Source organism: Boleophthalmus pectinirostris, unplaced genomic scaffold (assembly GCF_026225935.1).
Source record: "Boleophthalmus pectinirostris isolate CB_2022bp ecotype Guang Dong unplaced genomic scaffold, ASM2622593v1 HiC_scaffold_11, whole genome shotgun sequence".
NCBI classification, from domain to species: Eukaryota; Metazoa; Chordata; class Actinopteri; order Gobiiformes; family Gobiidae; genus Boleophthalmus; species Boleophthalmus pectinirostris.
Window position 1 is genome coordinate 957,135 of NW_026570994.1, and position 19,299 is coordinate 976,433.

General features: G+C 41.9%; 2 protein-coding genes across 3 annotated transcripts; one reads left to right on the forward strand and one right to left on the reverse strand.

Annotated features, from left to right (window-relative positions):
• The first annotated feature begins 10 nt into the window (after positions 1–10).
• ccdc14 (coiled-coil domain containing 14) lies at positions 11–12,944 on the forward strand. Of its 2 annotated transcripts, none has more exons than XM_055165804.1 (11): positions 11–235; positions 354–406; positions 553–616; positions 715–787; positions 865–969; positions 2,456–2,782; positions 3,983–4,139; positions 11,140–11,207; positions 11,280–11,402; positions 11,510–11,612; positions 12,227–12,944. In XM_055165804.1, exons 1-11 carry the CDS (start codon positions 203–205, stop codon positions 12,552–12,554), a joined length of 1,434 nt encoding a protein of 477 aa, XP_055021779.1. In that variant the 5' UTR covers positions 11–202; the 3' UTR covers positions 12,555–12,944. The 2 variants fall into 2 exon arrangements, with proteins under 2 accessions (XP_055021779.1, XP_020797513.2); XM_020941854.2 differs by having other exon boundaries at positions 351–406; positions 12,227–12,943.
• Positions 12,945–13,636: 692 nt separating this feature from the next.
• On the reverse strand, positions 13,637–19,118 carry LOC110175635 (ankyrin repeat domain-containing protein 10-like). The gene is made up of 6 exons (XM_055164552.1): positions 18,762–19,118; positions 17,440–17,592; positions 16,799–16,890; positions 15,603–15,787; positions 15,468–15,527; positions 13,637–15,008 (listed from the first exon to the last, which is right to left on the reverse strand). Exons 1-6 carry the CDS (start codon positions 18,969–18,971, stop codon positions 14,734–14,736), a joined length of 975 nt encoding a protein of 324 aa, XP_055020527.1. The 5' UTR covers positions 18,972–19,118; the 3' UTR covers positions 13,637–14,733.
• Between the last annotated feature and the right edge of the window lie 181 nt (positions 19,119–19,299).

The window sequence follows — 19,299 nt, forward strand, 5'->3', positions numbered from 1 at the left end:
CTTGTGATAATTGGTCAGTTGTAAATCTGGTTCCTGTTTTGAATCGCTCCTGTTGTGTGTCTGTTTATATCAGCCGTGTGGAGAAGCATGTAACTGTTCTGTCAGAAAACTCCTAATAGTGACTCTTGCAGCGTCCCGAGGCTTTAGTCCCCAAACCAGTGAAAAAAAGAATGTTTTAGCTTCGTGTCTGTTCAGCGGCGCCATGTTTGCTCCCAGAGCCTCCGTCAGAAGTAAGGTAAGTGATATTTAATATTTAAGCACAGCTCTGACCCTGATTAAAAGACGTCCATTCGCCTGCTGAACCATAGACTGTATCATACTATGTGCTGATCCTCCTCTGTTGTGTAAAGAAGGTGACTTCGGGCAGGCTAACGGGAGCTAGCAAGGTACAAGCAGCACGGAGCAGGTAAAACAACATCCATTAAAACTATTCTGAAACCTAAACCCACACAGTCAGTCAGTGTTTAGATATTTTCTGGAACGTCCACATGTTAAATTGCTTAGCCTAACTTTCTGTGACGTTTGTTTGCATAATGTGCTTACTTCTTTCAGAGGATCTCCTAAATCCAGAGTAGAACCTGCTTACTCCCTGTACTCCACTGACTCAGAAGACCAGGTGCACGACTTTACACCTTTATTATTTTATTTAAACTAATTCAAATATTTGATATAATTCCATTATTTATATAATTCCATCTATTGTTGATTCTTAAGGTGGCCACCCTCCACAAAGGTCTGGACCGATGTGCTGCTCTCCTCAGTGACATCCTCCAATGTGACAATCAAGGTTTTTAATAATGAACCTTCATGAACTTGTTTACATGTGTAGATCTCTTGTCTTAACCTGGTTGTGTTATGTCATAGATGTGGTACAAAAGCAGGACAGATCAGTGAAGGATGCAGTGCTCAAAATTCGACCTCACACTCCCGCTGGGAAGAAGGCCATTAGGAGGTCGCTTTCCAAGTCAGGTCAGAATAACACCAACAGTTTATATGTGTTTTGGTGAGCTGGGGTACTGCAGATCGCCCCAGTTGAAAGTTAATATATAGAACATGTGGACCATTACATTTACTCTATAATTGTTGTCAGCTAAACAGAGTAGATTCAACTCTCTATTTTAAAATGGAATAGTTTACAAAAAAACTGGAAAGTAAAACAGCTGGTTCCTAAATGGCTTGGAAATGAGATTTATAGTTTGTAACCCCTTTCAGTCAACATTCTTGTAGTTCTCTAAATATGTGTTGATGTATTGTCTGATCTGTGCTGCTGTCTTGTCCACAGAAAATAGAATAGTAACTTTACTGGTTAAATTGTGCTGCCCCGCTGTACCTCTCTGAACTCCTCCATCCTTACACTCCTGCACCGTCTCTCAGGTCGGCTGACCAGCTCCTCCTGAGTGTGCCAAAAAGCAGCTCGAAGCTCAGAGGATCGGAGCCTTTGCAGTGGCGTCACCAAAACTATGGAATGAGCTTTGCACATTAGACAAGCCTCTTCTCAGGGTCGGTCATGGAAATGGTCATGGAAATCCTGGAAAAGCCATGGAAATTTAAAATGTCATTTTCTAGGCCTGGAAAAGTCATGAAATTTTAGTATCTCTTTCACGCAACTCCATAATTCTGTTAAGTTCGCATTAGGCTATTGTTATTTCTGAACGTCTGCGCCTTTTGTTTAAAAGAGACGACAATAAATGCACTGACAGGATTTTGAATGTTCAAAAACTATAATCCCAAACCATAAGGTAAGTGGAAAGGATTAACATTTCATATTTAGCCCTAAAAGTCTGATCAATTCTACAAATGTAGGTGCCATAAAGTCATTGAAAATTCACTTTGGGTCATGAAAAAGTTTTGGTCATGGAAAAGTTTTGAAATTTTGTCAGTGAAAAAGAGTGGTAACCCTGGTTTCTGTCCCTGTTTTTAAATCTCTTCTTAAAAATTACTTGTTCACTTTGGCCTTTGACACAGTTTGAGATATTAGATTGTTGTTTTTTTTTAGATTTTTAGATTAGATTTTGTTGTTATTCATATGTAGTTTTATTGTTTTTTATTAAATTATGTTCTGTAGCGCTTTGGTCAACCTGTGTTGTTTTTGAAGTGAGTTATAAATAAAGTTGCAGTAAAATTAAAAAAGCAAAAACAAAAAAACAGAGGTACACTACACTTTATTATCCCTGTAACCAAATGTGTCCTCTGCATTTGACCCATCTTTCAGTTCCACTGGGACAGCCTGTCAGGATAAGTGGGACCCATCTCCAGATCTTGAGCTAGGCTTGGTCAGGATTACTTTAGGATTTTATGCACAGTGCATATTTTGAGTTCATAGGGGAAACTGGAGTGCCTAGAGGAAACACAACCTGATGTGAACTTGATTTAAAAAATATAAATAGTATAGGAAAGAGCACAATGTCAAATAATGGCGATCTGTGGAACTGATTCTGTTACTTCTTCTTTTCAGTTCCAAACCCTCGGAGCGCACAGGTGATCCGCCGGAAATCCACAAACAAACCTGTCCTGACCACACCCCAGCACAGCCCTGCCCCTCCCCACAGTGGCGTCAAGCTCCACCCCCCAATGAGGAAAGCCAACCTGCTTAAGACGCCGTCCAAAACAGCAAAGCCCCAGCCTCTGCGCTCACCTGTGCCCCCCGCTGAGACCCACACCGGGCTGGACTGTGTTCCAGAGAGGGACTGGGGGCCAGTGGGGGTAGGGGAGGGGGAGGAGGGCAAAATGACAAGAGTGAAGTGTCTGCTGGGAGAACTGAAAACGCTGATGGTTGGACATGGTAAGAATTTAGGTTTCAGAACAAAAATAGTGGCGAGTATGACTTGCAAATAAAAGATATTTGAATAGACCATTAGATAACCACTGCCCAGGGTGTACAAGTCTCAGTTATGGAACACCGTAGGCAAACATTAAAGATGGAGGTAATATGCAAAATGGACGTTTTGGGACCTTCTACCATGTTATAATGTTCCCTTATCAAAAACATGCCTGAAGAGGTTTTAAATGTCATCCATGCATGTTTCAGTAATTTAGCTTTCTCTCCAGGCCCTATTCAAACCCTCTTTACAGTTAGCTGCAAGTTTCTGTTGGCAGTTCTCACAAAACCGTATACAGCAGCTTGACAAACCTGATATGATATAGTAGTTTCATTAGTGGGATACACGCTGATCATGTTGTGATAGTGCTCTGAAGTGTGAGTGAGTGCCAAAAACGAAAGTGTAAGTTCTAAAATCTGGAGACTACACTGTATGTTCCTGCTAAGCCACTATACAGCACAATCTGTTCTTGAAAATGGTCAGAATACAGTACACATTCTCCATACCTTAGCCCAGTTGTCTCCAACCTAGAGCTCGGGAGCTACCAGTAGCTCTCCACCCTCTTTCAAGTAACTTGCCAAAGGATTTCTGAATTATATATATTGTGCTTCATAACTAAAATCAAATTGGTGGTTTTCAGATTTAAGAATGTGATGCTGTCATACTCTCAGATGGGGGCAAGGAACAGATTTCCCTATGAATAACACTGTACTTTGTCATGAAATTTCAAAAATGCTTGTTCACAAATCATAAAGTAATCTTTTCTATTGGTGATTAAACCCATTAACTTGCAATATTACAAGAAAAACCTCCATTTTAAGTGTATTTACTTTAGTTGCCCCCCATCTGTATTAAATATTATTGGCCTATAGAATGCTGTGATGTCATCTGAAACCCACCAAGAAATGGAAATGGAAATGGTTTATGTTTAATAGTGTACCCTGCCTTAAAATTTGCCATAGCTTTTCTACTTTCTCAATTTTTTGCATCCGCTAAAATGAATAGCTCTCTGGCATTTTCGTTTTATAAATGTAGCTCACCAGAGGAGCTTGGAGACCCCTGCTTTAGTCTCATCATTATTAGATGTATTTCATGGTAAATAAAACTAAGCATGTGTATATATTTTCACATACTCTCTTTTGAAATTGTGCCGTCTTTTGTAGGAGACTCTGCTCAGACATATTTGCATTTGCTGGAGCAGACTGTGTCCTCTGCGCTCAGCTCCGAAAACATCAAAAACCAGGACCCCAGTACAAGTCAGAACCAAGACCCAAGTACCAACAAGGGCCAGACTGATAGTACACAGGTCCAGCTAGAGAGGTAACACCATAGCATGTCTCATAATACTAACAATCTAGTGTAAAGGTGCGCTATGGAACTTTTCTGGTGAACGGTCTGCTAAGTGCTTGTCTCTTTGCGGCATTAAACGTATTTATCTTGCATCTATTTAATTAAATGTGTGTTGATGCATTCTTACTACAAGTCTTTCTACAAGTCTGACCTGGAATCTTTGCTTGATTCCATCTCTATAGAAATTAATAATGCCATACTGTGGAATATTCCAGGCACAGGAAGGTTACTTTTAAAATGTATTCCCCTACAGATTACAGATTACATACCCCAAAATGTAGTTTGTAACGGAATCCATTAAATTACTTAAGGTGAGTAACGTAATCTGAATACTTTGGATTACTTGATTTGCTGTAGAGAAACAAAGACTCGGAAATCTTCACATTAGATGTTTTGTTTGCTAAAAGAAAATAAACCAAATTAAAAATATTATTGATAGAAGAGGAGGAGACATGGTCCGCATGGCATGGTTTAGTCCTGTTAAATCCTGGTTTAGACCTGGGTTTAGATCTGGGTTAGACCTGGGTTTAGACCTGGGTTTAGACCTGGTTTAGTCCTGGTTTAGTCCTGGTTTAGTCCTGGTTTAGACCTGGGTTTAGACCTGGGTTTAGACCTGGGTTTAGACCTGGGTTTAGACCTGGTTTAGACCTGGGTTTAGACCTGGTTTAGACCTGGGTTTAGTGTCCGGTAATGAGTGAAATTACAGAGGGGAAAAAAAAAGGGAATAGCCCAAAATGTGAAAACAGGAAAATACTGCCATGTAATCCATTTATTTCAACAAAGTAACTGTAATTCAGTTACCACACATGGAAACAGTAACTGTAACTGAATACAGTTACTCATAATTTGCACTCTGATTATGTAACTCCAGTACATGTAATCTGTTACTCCCCAACACTGTCCAAGCATTAGTCCGGTTCCTTATTGTCATTTTTTGACCTTAGTGGGAAGTTTTTGGGGATTTGCTAACCTATATATTTTTGGAAAGGTTATAGTATATGGAGTCAGAAAATCAATGTTTGCATTTGCCCACATGTCTTTATGGCGGCCATATTGGATTTTTAAAAAATGGCCGCCAAAAAACCCTTTTTGGAATATCTCAGCCTGTGAATAAGTTCAAATGTTGATTTTAACTGCTAAACCCACATTTTCAGGGTCAGGGAATCAAATGGTGCTAGTTACAAAGCTGTAAGACCTACCCACATTAACCCTTACATGAATAAGTGGGTCAAAAATGACCCGGTTTGGTTGTTTTCTTGCATTTTCACTGTAATATTCACATGTAATACTCCATGTTCCTCCAAAAACATGTTTTTTTTTTATCCTGCTGAAATACATCAACAATATGGGTAAAACAAATTATAAACATCACATGCAGCTGGTCAGATAACTCAAAGAGTTTAAAAGTAGCTAACATAAAATTTGGATGTTGGATGTAAACACACACATTTAGACACAATATGATTACACAACTTTTTATGAGACATTTTCTATAGATCATCATTATCATCATCACTTTCATACAACCATAGACTGTATCTACGAGTAGACAGATCTAACGCTGGAGCTGCCGTGTGCCAAATAGGAAGTTCTCCAGGAGGCTCTTCCGGCTCCTTCTGACTCTAGCTCCAATGGACTTACATTAGGATCTTGTGGCTCCTCTCTCTGTACCTGCTGCAGTGAGCCTTGATATTTTGGTCTTACAAAGGTTTGTATGAACCCGCTCTACATGATCCTGATTTTTTTTTTTTTTTTGCTATTTTGTCCATCAAAAAAATCCTATTCATAATATAAAGCCCGTGGCTGGATGAGATCCATCCTGAGTACCTTAAGTCTCTGGATGTTGTGGGTCTTGGCTGACATGCCTCTTCAACATCGTGTGGCGGTCGGGGACAGTACCTCTGGACTGGCAGACCGGGGTGTTGGTCCCTCTGCATAAGAAGGGGGACTGGAGGGTGTGCTCCAACTACAGGGGAGTCACACTTCTGTCCCTGGCACAGACCGGGGAGGCTGAGGAGAGGAGAATCCGACCGTGGTTTTCATCCCGGTCGTGGAACACTGGACCAGCTCTACACTCTCCATCTGGAGCTCGAGGGTTCATGGGAGTTTGCCCAACCAGTCCACATATATATATATATATATATATATATACATACAGTAACCCTAGGCAGAGGGGTTACATGAACAGGATGTGGGAGAAATGGTTATTACGATACCCACAGTCCAAGCTAACGGCCAAACAACTAGTAGCTCAGTGTTCCAACATCCACAAACGGCAACTGCTATCACAACTAGAGATTGATGAGGTACAACACAAATGCCACGGCAAGGGGGAACCAGTGTGCCAGGTCAGAGGGGAGTTGACACCAACTCCCCAACCAGAGATTGGGTATGAAACCCCAATAAGTATCACGCTGAGTGAGGCAGCGACTGACCTGAAAGATAAGATCATGGCCCGAATGAACACAAGGCAACCCCGATGCCAGTTACAGAGGCTAAGTGAAGTACCATCTGAAAGTCTCCTAGACGATGTGAATGCAGCACTGAGAGCGATCCCTACCACAACAATCACTGAAACCAATGAGCTGATATACACTTCAGCAACAGTGATCCTAGATGTGTTGGGCTATAAGAGCAACCATGGGAGCCATGCGATACAATACCCACCATGGCAAAGACGGTTAGAGGCTAAAATCAAGGAGGTGCGGAGAGAAGTGAGCCAACTGTCAGAGGCCCAGAAAGGTGCAATGAAAAAAAAAAAGCAAGTGCCCAAGAGGTACAACCAGTTGCCCATACCTGAAGCACTCGAAACTGCCAAACAAAGGCTCCAAGCCTTGGCCAGCCGCCTAAAGAGGTACACACGAGATAAGGAGGCCAGACGAATAACCGGCTGTTCGCAACACAACCGGCGAAAGTGTACGCTCAGTGGCAGGGTAATAACACCAGAGCAGACCCACCAAGGCTGGAGACTGAGAGGTACTGGAAAGGCATATGGGAAAGGGAGGCATCACATAACACTGATGCACAGTGGCTGGTGGATCTGAGAGAAGACCACAGCAACCTCCCTGAACAGAATCCAGTCACCATCACAGTGGCAGACATCCAGGGAAGAGTCTCAGGTATGAAAAACTGGACCGCACCGGGCCCTGACATGATCCATGCATACTGGCTAAAGAAGCTCACTGCCCTCCACGAGCGCCTGGCAGCACAGATGAACCAGCTGCTAAGGGATGGGACTCACCCTGAATGGTTAACCCAAGGGCGTACGATCCTGATCCTAAAGGATCCCTCAAAGGGTGCAGTCCCATCCAACTATCGGCCAATAACCTGTCTCTCCACAACATGGAAGCTCATGTCAGGCATCATTGCGGCTAAGATAAGTGGGCACATGAATCAATACATGAGCGCAGCACAGAAGGGTATTGGCAAAAACACCAGGGGAGCCAAACACCAACTCCTGGTTGACCGAACAGTCGCCCGTGACTGCAGAACCCGTAAGACCAACCTGTGCACTGCCTGGATTGATTACAAGAAATCCTATGACTCAATGCCACACACCTGGATCACTGAGTGCTTGAAGCTGTACAATATCAACAGGACTCTAAGGGCGTTCATTGCGAACTCGATGCGGTTGTGGAAAACCACCCTTGAAGCCAAGGGGAAGCCACTTGCACATGTGTCCATCAAATGTGGTATATACCAAGGAGACTCACTGTCCCCACTACTGTTCTGCATAGGCCTGAACCCTCTCAGCCAAATAATCGACCGCACTGGCTATGGATACCGACTCAGAAACGGGGCCACCATCAGTCACCTCCTCTACATGGATGACATCAAGCTGTACGCTAAGAGTGAGCGAGACATCGACTCACTGATCCACACCACAAGGATCTACAGTACAGACATTGGGATGTCATTCGGGCTTGAGAAATGTAGCAGGATGGTGACAAAGAGAGGGAAGGTAGTCTACACAGAGGGGGTGTCACTCCCAGAGGGAACAATAGCGGACGTTGAGGACAGTTACAAGTACCTTGGTATCCCACAAGCAAATGGCAACCTCGAAGAGGCAATAAGGAAAGCGGCTACGGCCAAATACCTGCAAAGAGTGAGGCAAGTCCTTAGAAGCCAGCTCAATGGCAAGAACAAGGTGCAGGCAATCAACAGCTACGCCCTGCCAGTGATCAGATACCCTGCAGGGATTGTAAGCTGGCCAAAGGAGGAGATACAGACCACAGATGTTAAGACACGAAAGCTCCTGACCATGCATGGAGGGTTCCATCCCAAATCCAGCACCCTGAGACTGTACGCAGGCCGGAAGGAAGGGGGCCGAGGACTAGTGAGTGTGGGAACCACTGTCCAGGATGAAACATCCAAGCTTCTTGAGTACATCAAGGACAAGGCCCCGACAGATGAGGTGCTCAGAGAATGTTTCAGACAGTGGGGTCCAGAGGAAGAGGTGCTGGAGGGACCATCATGGCAGGACAAACCCCTACATGGGGCGTACCACCGGAACATAACTGAAGTGACTGATATCAAGAAATCCTACCAATGGCTTGAGAGGGCTGGTCTGAAGGACAGCACAGAGGCACTGATCCTGGCTGCTCAGGAGCAGGCCCTGGGCACTCGAGCAATAGAGGCCCAGATCTACCACACCAGACAAGACCCACGGTGTAGACTGTGCAAAGAGGCTCCTGAGACAGTCCAGCACATAACTGCAGGGTGTAAGATGCTGGCAGGGAAAGCATACATGGAGCGACATAACCAAGTGGCGGGCATAGTGTACAGAAACATCTGTGCAGAGTTCGGGCTGGAAACCCCAGGATCAAGGTGGGAAACGCCTCCAAAGGTTGTGGAGAATGACCGAGCCAAGATCCTGTGGGACTTTCAGATACAGACTGACAGAATGGTGATGGCGAACCAACCAGACATAGTGGTGGTGGATAAGAAACAGAGCAGAGCCGTGGTGGTGGACATCGCAATACCAAGCGATGGTAATATCAGGAAAAAGGAACACGAGAAGCTAGAGAAATACCAGGGGCTCAAGGAAGAGCTGGAGAGAGCCTGGAAAGTAAAGGCATCAGTGGTGCCTGTGGTGATCGGACACTCGGGGCTGTAACCCCCAAACTGGAAGAGTGGCTACAACAGATACCGGGAAAAACAATGGACATCTCAGTCCAGAAAAGTGCAGTACTGGGAACAGCAAAGATACTGCGCAGAACTCTCAAGCTCCCAGGCCTCTGGTAGAGGACCCGAGCTGAATGAGGGTGAGAGAGAGACCTACCACCGTGGAAGGTGAGAAACACATTATATATATATATATATATATATATATATATATATATATATATATATATATAATTATACACATACACATACCACAACATCTTGTGAATACCCTGTGATAGCAAATATAAGCGAGACCACAGTGTCAAAAAACAAGCAGGACACCCCTATTTGGACGATGGAAGAACTGGAGCTCAGAGCTCGGAGTCCGGACAGCCGTGCATCTATCCATCTTGTTGAACAGTTGCTAATGTTTATTAAGCAAATATATGCAATAAGTGCATGCACAATTTGCTTCATTTAGTTTTCTTTAAATAAATGATGTCATGATAGCAGCAGTTGGTCCTAATGAAGGCTCAGGGTCCAGGTCCACGGTTCACCACTGCCAAGTACAAAGGCGACTGCAGAACTGCACACCAGAAACTAAAGGTTTATCCTGTACCGACATGTGTCAGTGCAGCAGCCAGTGCCAGAATGATGATGATTCCGAAGCCATGTTGTTGCATAGACTGTATAAAAGAAGTGGACTAAGTGAGTGTGACCCACAGAGTTCAGTAACACTCAAATGAGGCTTGTGATGTTCACAGTTACAGGAGCCAATCTGGAGCCAGACTCTATATTATGAATAGGATCATGTGTCGTGGGTTAACACAAACATTTTAAGACCAAAATGTTGAGGCTCACTGCAGCAGGTACAGAGAGAGGAGCCACAAGATCCTAATGTAAGTCCATTGGAGCCAGAGTCAGAAGGAGCTGGAAGAGAACTTCCTATTTGGCACAGGGCGGCTACAGCGTTAGATCTGTTCACTCATATATACAGTCTATGGTTGTATGAAAGTGATGATGATAATGATGATCTATAGAAAATGTCTCATAAAAAGTTGTGTAATCATATTGTGTCTAAATGTGTGTGTTTACATCCAACATCCAAATTTTATGTTAGCTACTTTTAAACTCTTTGAGTTATCTGACCAGCTGCATGTGATGTTTATAATTAGTTTTACCCATATTGTTGATGTATTTCAGCAGGATAAAAAAAAAAAAAAAACATGGAACAGGAACATGGAGTATTACATGTGAATATTACAGTGAAATTGCAAGAAAACAACCAAACTGGGTCATTTTTGACCCACTTATTCATCTAAAGGTTAATGTGGGTAGGTCTTACAGGTTTGTAACTAGCACCATTTGATTCCCTGACCCTGAATGTGGGTTTAGCAGTTAAAATCAACATTTGAACTTATTCAGAGGCTGAGATATTCCAAAAAGGGTTTTTTGGCGGCCATTTAAAAAAAAAATCCAATATGGCCGCCATAAAGACATGTGGGCAAATGCAAACATTGATTTTCTGACTCCATATACTATAACCTTTCCAAAAATATATAGGTTAGCAAATCCCCCAAAAATTCCCACAAAAGTCTATAATGAACCGGACTACATAGCAAAAACATCACAGAGACAAGCAATCAGTGACCACCTCCACCCAAAAAATTACATAGTGCACCGTAAGATGTGTAAAGTAATCATTTTATCCATGTTATCCAATATTTTTATAGCTACCTGACCTTGAATATCTTATCTGAAATGACTTTGCTTTCAATAGCAGCTCACTTTTGTTGAATCAGAAATCTGCCTGTATATATTTTCTTGAGCTATCAGCTTGTCATCACCTCTGTGTGCTCTCCAGACAGGTGAAATCTTTGAACCAGCAACTTCAGGACCAAGAGGCAACACAGCAGCTCCTAAACTCACAAGGTATGATTTTAATAAAAGTACAACAGAGTACTTTTTTTTGTAAATAGTCACTAATCTAATGCTTGTGATCAGTGCTGAGTTTACAGGGAGAGCTGAGTGCGGCAGAGAAGGAGCTGTCTCGAGTGCGAACAAGCCTCCAGGAGACTGAGAGCAGGTTACAGAGCAGAGAGGAGGAGAGCGTCAGCCTTAAAACAGGTGGGACACTTCAACACGCTGGATACTGTGAAATGTGAAAACTGATTAGGATTGTGCCTGTGTCATTTAATGTGCTGTAAAATCTAAACATGGTTGTGTGTGGACAGAGTTGGAGAGCACCAGGGGAAGGCTGAGAGCAACTCTACAGGACAAGTTTAAACTGGAGGCAATGCTACAGCAGAAACAGCAGGAGATCGAGACTCTCCAGAGGTAAGGAAGTACTGGAGATTTAAAGATTTAAAGATGCATTATTCAAGTTCTAATGATGTTCAACAGTATGGCATTAAAATGATCTATCTCACATTTAGCCTTGGTGTCATTCTGGACAGCACACAGTCATTTCAGTCCCTCCATCAACCACATCACTCCAGTCCTCCAGCAGCTCCACTGGCTTCACGTTTTCTTCCCAAATCAATTCAAGATTCTGTGACTTACCTTTAAATCAATTCATAATCTGGCCCCCACCTACCTCCATGATCTCCTCCATACCACGACACACTCCTCCTCTCTGTCCCCTCTGTTCACCTCGCCGTCATGGGAGGCACAGCATTCTGTCAGTCACTCTGCTCCTCGGCTTTGGAACTCACTCCCACCATTCATATCCAGACTCAAAACCCATTTATTTAAACTAGCCTACCAACATAAATGTCCTGATGTTTTAGAACCTGTCCTGTAATGTTTGATTGTTTTAATTATGCGTCTTGATTGCTGTTTGTACGGTGTTATTGAATGCCCAGAAAGGTGCCTTTAATAAAATAAATATATATATATATATATATATATATATATATATATATATATATATATAATTCTTATTCTTCCAGAATAATCGACAGTTTCGATGCGATGACCCCCACGCCTGACAACCAGCCTGCGTCTCCACCAGGGCCCGCCAGAGAGCACATCACCCAGTACCTCCTGTCACTGCAGTCGAGCTGTCAGCCACAGCTCCCCTGCCCTTCGGGTTCGCACCAGGGGCTGAACCAGGGGCCCGAGCACGACGTGGACTCTGTGATTAGCGACTGGAGCAGCCAGTCAGATTCCAGCTTCAACACGCGAGACGAGGCTGTGTTCAGGGACGGGCTGGCCGCTCTGGACGCCAGCATCGCCAGTCTACAGCAGACACTCAAAATGGACCTGATCAACACATAACAGTGCCACAGACTTTTGATGAAATGTTTTATCCAGATATTTGATATTAATGGTTAAAGGTGCACTGTGGAACTATTGCGGTGAGGGGTCCACTGCCACTGTCCATGAAGATGTTATTGCATTATATAAAGAGTTTCCATGCTTGATACTAAACTTCTCTAACATGCTTTCCTTTTATCATGGGTGTTTTAAAACATACTCCTTTGTGAGCAAGGTCACTTCTCCACAGATGTGACCTTTTAATGCCATACACTGGAATACTCGAGGCAAAATAATCAAATCTCCATGCTGACAAGCAGGTGACAGGCCCTCCTCCAGAAATGTACACAGTGCACATTTTAAAGAGCTATAGTGAATATTGTCAGATTATGGTTTATACATGAGTGTATGATTTAATAAACTTATTGAACTCAACTGATCTGTTTATGTATTTTAAAGGTAATGCACAACTCTGGTATTTTCATGAAGGACACAAACATTAGAAACTAAATCATGTCTGAAGGAGCAGTGCAAGAACAACAAATGTTCAAATCATTTCATATTGTCAACATAAGACTTCATAAAAAGGTTTCTCAAGTAGGAGTAAAAGTATGCTGTTAGAAAACTACTCTGAAAAGTGACATTCCTATGAAAATGTTACTACCCACATCTGCTCTGATACTGGTATGTTAATTCCTTTGTTGTTGATCAGTTGTTAGTTAAAAGCTTTAGTACTGGTCTGAGTGTCTTTGGCAAGTACAATTGTTCCTGAATTGAGTGACCAGACATCTCTATTTACCTGGGACAGTGTTGAGCCCTCTGTCCTGTCCCAGAACATTTAACCAACACCAGTGATTTGTCCCAGTTTTATACAAGAAATTTCCCAAGTGTTCCTATTTTTGACCAATCTGATCCCCGACAACAGTAAAGAGAGGCACAAATTGACATTTGTTCAGGTGAAATACAGAAAAGCTGCTTAAAAATGACAAAAACACACAAGAAAATGTGACTATACTGACTCACATTAGTGTCGAATGCATTTATTACCAACCACCACAAACCGGGGATGTCCCAGTTTTTTATTTTGAAAATCTGGTCACCCCATTTCTGATTCCAAAAATTACTGCATTTTATTACAGTGAGAAATTCTACCACATATGCATTTCCTTGGTGAAAAAAATTCATTTTTTTTTTATTTTTTTTTTTTTTAGAAAGCTTAATACTGAATTGTTTTTATATATAAACTGCTACAAAGTACAGAAATACAAAACTGAAACATAGGCTTACAGGTCTCATCAGAATCTCAACTACCAAACCAGAACTTTCTATTGTCTACAAATACAAATGGCAAATCTAAAACAGTTATCTTCAGTACAATACATCCCTCATGTGCTAAAGCTAAAGCAATAGTGCAAACACATTAATACACATTTTCATTACAATAGTGTTGCAGCAAAAACGTCTTTCATGTAATCCAAAAATTAGTACAAAATATTATAGGTCGACGTATCAAAAGAGACAGCATATTTCAAAAGAAACAACTTTTTCCCCTTGTTGAATTTCCTTTCAAATACAGTACAGTTTGATTTCAAAGTGCTTCACTTGACCAAGTGCTTTTTGGGGGAATTTGATTGAAAAACATTGCATAAATTTAATACATTTTACAACATTCATATGGTCTTAACATTTGAATTTAAAAACTGAATGTATGTTGCTTTTTTGTGATCTTTTTCCATAAATGTATTATAGTGCATTAATCACAATGTCTGAGAACCCTGTGTGTGAATGTAGCAGGTTACTTCAGTGACAGTTTTACTTTCCATTTTCAGTTTGAATTATTCTTTTCTATATCTGGGATTCAAGTATTTCATAGATAGAAGGTCAGTGTGGTTCAACGGGCAGTACAGTTCCCCCAAACCAGAATATCCCTGGTTGGAGTCCCTTTCTAGACATGACGTACATCTTAAAATTAACAGTTTCTAAGTTTTGTAGTTTCTAAGTTTATAATACATTTTCCCTCATATTTTCGTTATATCTTCTTTTAATTTACTAGCTGCTTCAGATCAAATGGGGAATGGTTGAAACAGTCAAAGCTGAAAAAGCTATGCTAAACAAACAACTGTATGCTACAAAAATGTAACCTCAAATAGCGAACAAATCTGAGTGAGCTTTAACAGAAAGACCCTTGCTTATCCTGTGGTCATGTTGTCATAGCAACGTGATCAGGTTGCGTGTAAACAGTGAGCTCCTCCGCCGTGTCTCCGTAGCCGTGGTAGTGTCCATAGAGCAGCTCCGCTCCCTCCCCGCACCCCAGACCCCAGTGCCCCACCCGCTCAGACCCCCAGCTCTCCGGACTGCAGCTCAGGTGCAGGGAGCCGCACCTCTCCGCTCCGTCCTGAGCGGACGTGGAGTCTGAGGAAGGGAGTTTAATATGGCTGTCAGCATGGCGATTAGGTGTGAAGACTGTCGTCTCATCTGTGGATTTATCAGACAGATTTATATAGATTTCTTTATAAGGTGCAGTTTATAAAGTTCACAGTGTCAGTAATATCATATTTTTCACAGACCATCAATTCAATCTCAAGAGAAAACCAAATAACCAATACAGCTTTGTGATCAGTAATGTGCAGTGTTCTTAACAGAGGTGGGGACTTGCAAATCATGACTTGGGCTGGAGTCAGACTTGAGTTAGTATTTTTAGGACTTGAGACTTGACTTGGTAAAACTGACTAAGATGTGGGACTCGACTTGGACTTGAAGGTCAGTGACTTGTTTTCAGGTGTACACAATCTTTAAAAAGTGGGAATGATTGTTTCTTACAATTATTAATGGAAAATAGTCATTCTATATTACTAGGTACAAATAACAACATTGAACTGATTCTCACATCTATATATTTCATAGAAAAGCTTAAACAATGATAGAGCAGCTCACCTGAGAGTAAAGCACAGTCCATGTTACTGTCCTCCGCTCCAGTCTGATGCTGCTGCTCATCTGCAGACCACAGACAGGTCAACAGTGCACTCAAGAAGGTTATTTAGAAATACTTCAGATTACTTTTAACCTTACCATCCACTCTGGCCCTCTTCTCCTGGCTGTGCTCATGTCCATGGAGCATCCTCTTCCTGCTGCCCTGGCCCAGAGCACAGGGGGTGCCGTGGAGCTGCAGCAGGCTGGAGATGAGGTGGAAACAGTCGAGGAAACCCTGAGCCTGAGCCAGGTCGGCCGCAGTCTGTCCACAAGCATTCCTCACACTGGAAAAAATGAAACATGTTAGAATAAAATTTAAGATGTTTTTAAAATTAACTTAATTTTAAATTTTATTTTTTAGAACTGGCATCCCTGGACTTAAAATCTATAATACAATGGCATAAATCTAAAGAAATAACTTATCACTAGATTACATTTAGTTCATAACCTACACTAGTCCTACTCCATCTATTGGTTAAGATGTACTTTGCTGCTCTCTAGTGGTCAATTTTTGTAACTTTAGTCAGTATTTGAGTAACTGCTTTGAGTTAATCATTATTTATGACCTCGTCCTTGGTTTAGTTCCATTTAAGACCTGGTTTAGCCCTAAATTTAAGCCAGATATAGTGGTACTTGGTGTAAAAACCAAGAGAAACACTGCATTTGAGCAAAGAAGGGCTCATCTGAATAAAGTCTTAGCCATGAACAGAATGAACCTAAACCAAAAAATAAAATTGTGGTAACTGATTAGTTATTGTGACTTCTGACAGAACATAAGCTGTGGTCTATGCATGCAGTTGTAAACATGACCGCCCTCACAGTCAGTACCTGGGCCTGTGCCAGATGCAGAAAGTGGAGAAGAGTTAGAGAAGCACCTCCTGTCTCTCTCTGTGGCTACAACCGACAAAATCATGTTCACAACATTAGCTGTACAACATCACAACCAGCACAACATGAGGACAGAGCTGCGATTTCCTATCAAAGACACAAGTTCATGTTATTACTGTTGGCTCAAAAGCTCATAATGGCGATGACTACTAATACAAAGTTTTCATTTTCAATTAATATTTTTTATTTTTAAAACACTAAAACATTTTAAGATTGTTAAGATGTAAATACAGTATGGACTTCAGTTTTGCAATTAACCGAACAATGCCTGAGTTTATGTACATCAGTTAGGTAAATGTCTGACTAAAGTAAAATAAAATATAAAACTAAATAAATGCTTGGGCTGCTTGTATGAAACATGTAAGTGGCCAGTGCAGCTGTTTGCAGCAATTTATCTGTGTACATACTGTGGTTTGGCTCCAGCGATGAGCAGCACCTCTATACACTCCAGACTGCCCGTGCGTGCCGCCTTGTGGATGGGAGCCTCCCCAGTCAGGTCCTAGACACATGAGACAATTCATATTCCAATGAGATTCATTTGGTCTATGTTATTCTATGTTATTAGGTTCTTTTTTCAGACCTAGAGTGTCATTTCAAAAACTAACACTATTAGAAATAACACTCTAGGTCTGAAAAAAAGAACCTAATAACATATGAGACAATTCATGTTTAGCTGGTAATGTGCAATACTTGAAATTACTTTGATTGTTTCAGACTCTAGTAACAACACATAATCATATTGGGTAGGAGCCAGTAATATTATAAGTTTAGATGTCATTTTCAACTAAATAGAATAGTGTTATCTTGGCCAAAAACATTCACAATTGGTAAAATCCTCTGGCCAAGTTGTCCTGATCAAGCCTAGCTCAAGATCTGGCACTGGGTTCCTGGGCGATGTACTACAGCAGCTCACTGCTTCTGACAGATTACCCCAGAGACAATGAAAATGGAGATAATTAATTTTCCTCACAAGGGATTAATAAACTATACTTAACATTACCATAACTTAAATAACTCAAATGCACCAGAGATGTGTGGTTTTACAGACCTGCCTGTTGACGTCTGCTCCGGCCTGGGTGAGCCACACCACACAGTGAGAGTGGCCCCCGAACGCAGCGGTGTGGGTGGGGGTCTGGTCGAAGCGGCTGCTGGCTGTGTTCACCTCACAGCCCATCTGCACCAGGAGGATCACACACTCCAACTGCGGACGAAACACAAGCTTAGAACACATATGCATTTTACTTTTTTAAACCTTACATTTTACAGTATGGTGAAATATTTACAATAACTCATGGAAATGAGTTGTTCAAACATTACAAACCAAACACTGTGATGTCAATATTAACAATAAACAACACTGGTCCCCAAATGTACAGGGTCCCAAAAAAATTTGATGTAATTTCACAGGCCAATAATTTTGGTAATTCTTGTTGAAATAACCTCAAATTTTCACCAAATGTATAAAAACAGATCAGATCAAATTTTCTTCTGTTTTCAGGTTGAGCCATGTCGTTCACTCCCAGTGAGAAGTAATTTTGTGTCTTGCTTGCACACAGTCACCCAAGATTGTGCAGAGTAAGCAGCCTTCCACTCTAGATTTTAGGTACCAAGTCCAAATTTGTTTGCCAGCTGGTGAAGTTTTTCCTGTTGCACTGAAGGCTGCACAGACAGAGTCTTGGATGAGTGTGTGCGAGCAGATTCCAAGATACAAAATGACTTCTCTTTGGGAGTGAAAACAGAACAAAAAAAAATTAAACATTAAATATAATATCTTGATCTGTTTCTATACATTCGGTGAAAATTTTTGATTATTTCAACAAGAACTGTGAAATGATGTCAATTTTTGGGGACACCCTGTATTTACAATAGTTAATGGAAAGGAGTTGTTCAAACATTGCAAACCAAACACTGTGATTTCAATATTATCAATAAACAACACTGACCCCGAATATATTAAACTGACTCATAAACGTATAGCCACAAATGATAAAAGAACAATTAGACCTATAGCGTAAATCATATCAAAACAAGACTGATTTGAATTTATGTCTTCCGGGATCTCCCTCGGCTCTGAAAGCCCATTGGCTGCACTGCAACCAATAAAAGAGCAGTAACCTATTTTTATGAATAAACTTTATTGTACAGTAATAATTTCCATTGTGCAGTAATGTGCCATAAAAAGCAAACCAATACAATGACTAAAACGTCTTTTGGTGACCGCTACTTTCCAATTTAAGAATGAACCAAAATATAGGCTACTTCCGATGTAATTAAGCAGAGCAGACGGGCGGCGTGCTTATTCCCAGACTTTATAATGTGCTTCAACGCGGAGAAAATCAGCGCTCGTTTTTAGATGGTTCGCAAACTCACCTGTCCATAGTGAGCAGCCCAGTGCAGCGGGGTCCATCCGTACCGGCAGTCCTCGGTGCTCAGGTGCCCGGCGGGGTTCGCGTGTTCCGACAGCCGCCGAAGCAAAGCGAGCAACCCGGCTACATCCCCATCCCTGCAGGCGCGGTGGAGAGGGAACCGCTGGGTGAACGCCTCCTCGCTACACAACTCCATCTCTGCCCCCGAAGACATGTTCCAAGTGCAAAAGAAAGTCCAGGTCAACACTGTCCCCCAAACCAAAGTGACCCCCGCACACCTCGAGCATCAAAGCCCGACTGATGGTTCAAGTTTAGCCACAATGAAAGCTTCTCTTAGCCGGTGCGACGCAAAACGCGGAGTGGATGTATCAAAGCGGGAACATGGAGCTCTCGGCTCTGACAAAGGGAGCAGCCAATCCGGGTGGAACGGAGTGGCGGGAGCTAAAGTCCGGCTGGTGTAACGATAAATTCTGCTTCCCTGTCTCTTTGGTTTTGATCATTAGATTTTTTTTGGAGAGTTATTGTGTCAATGTGTTTAAACT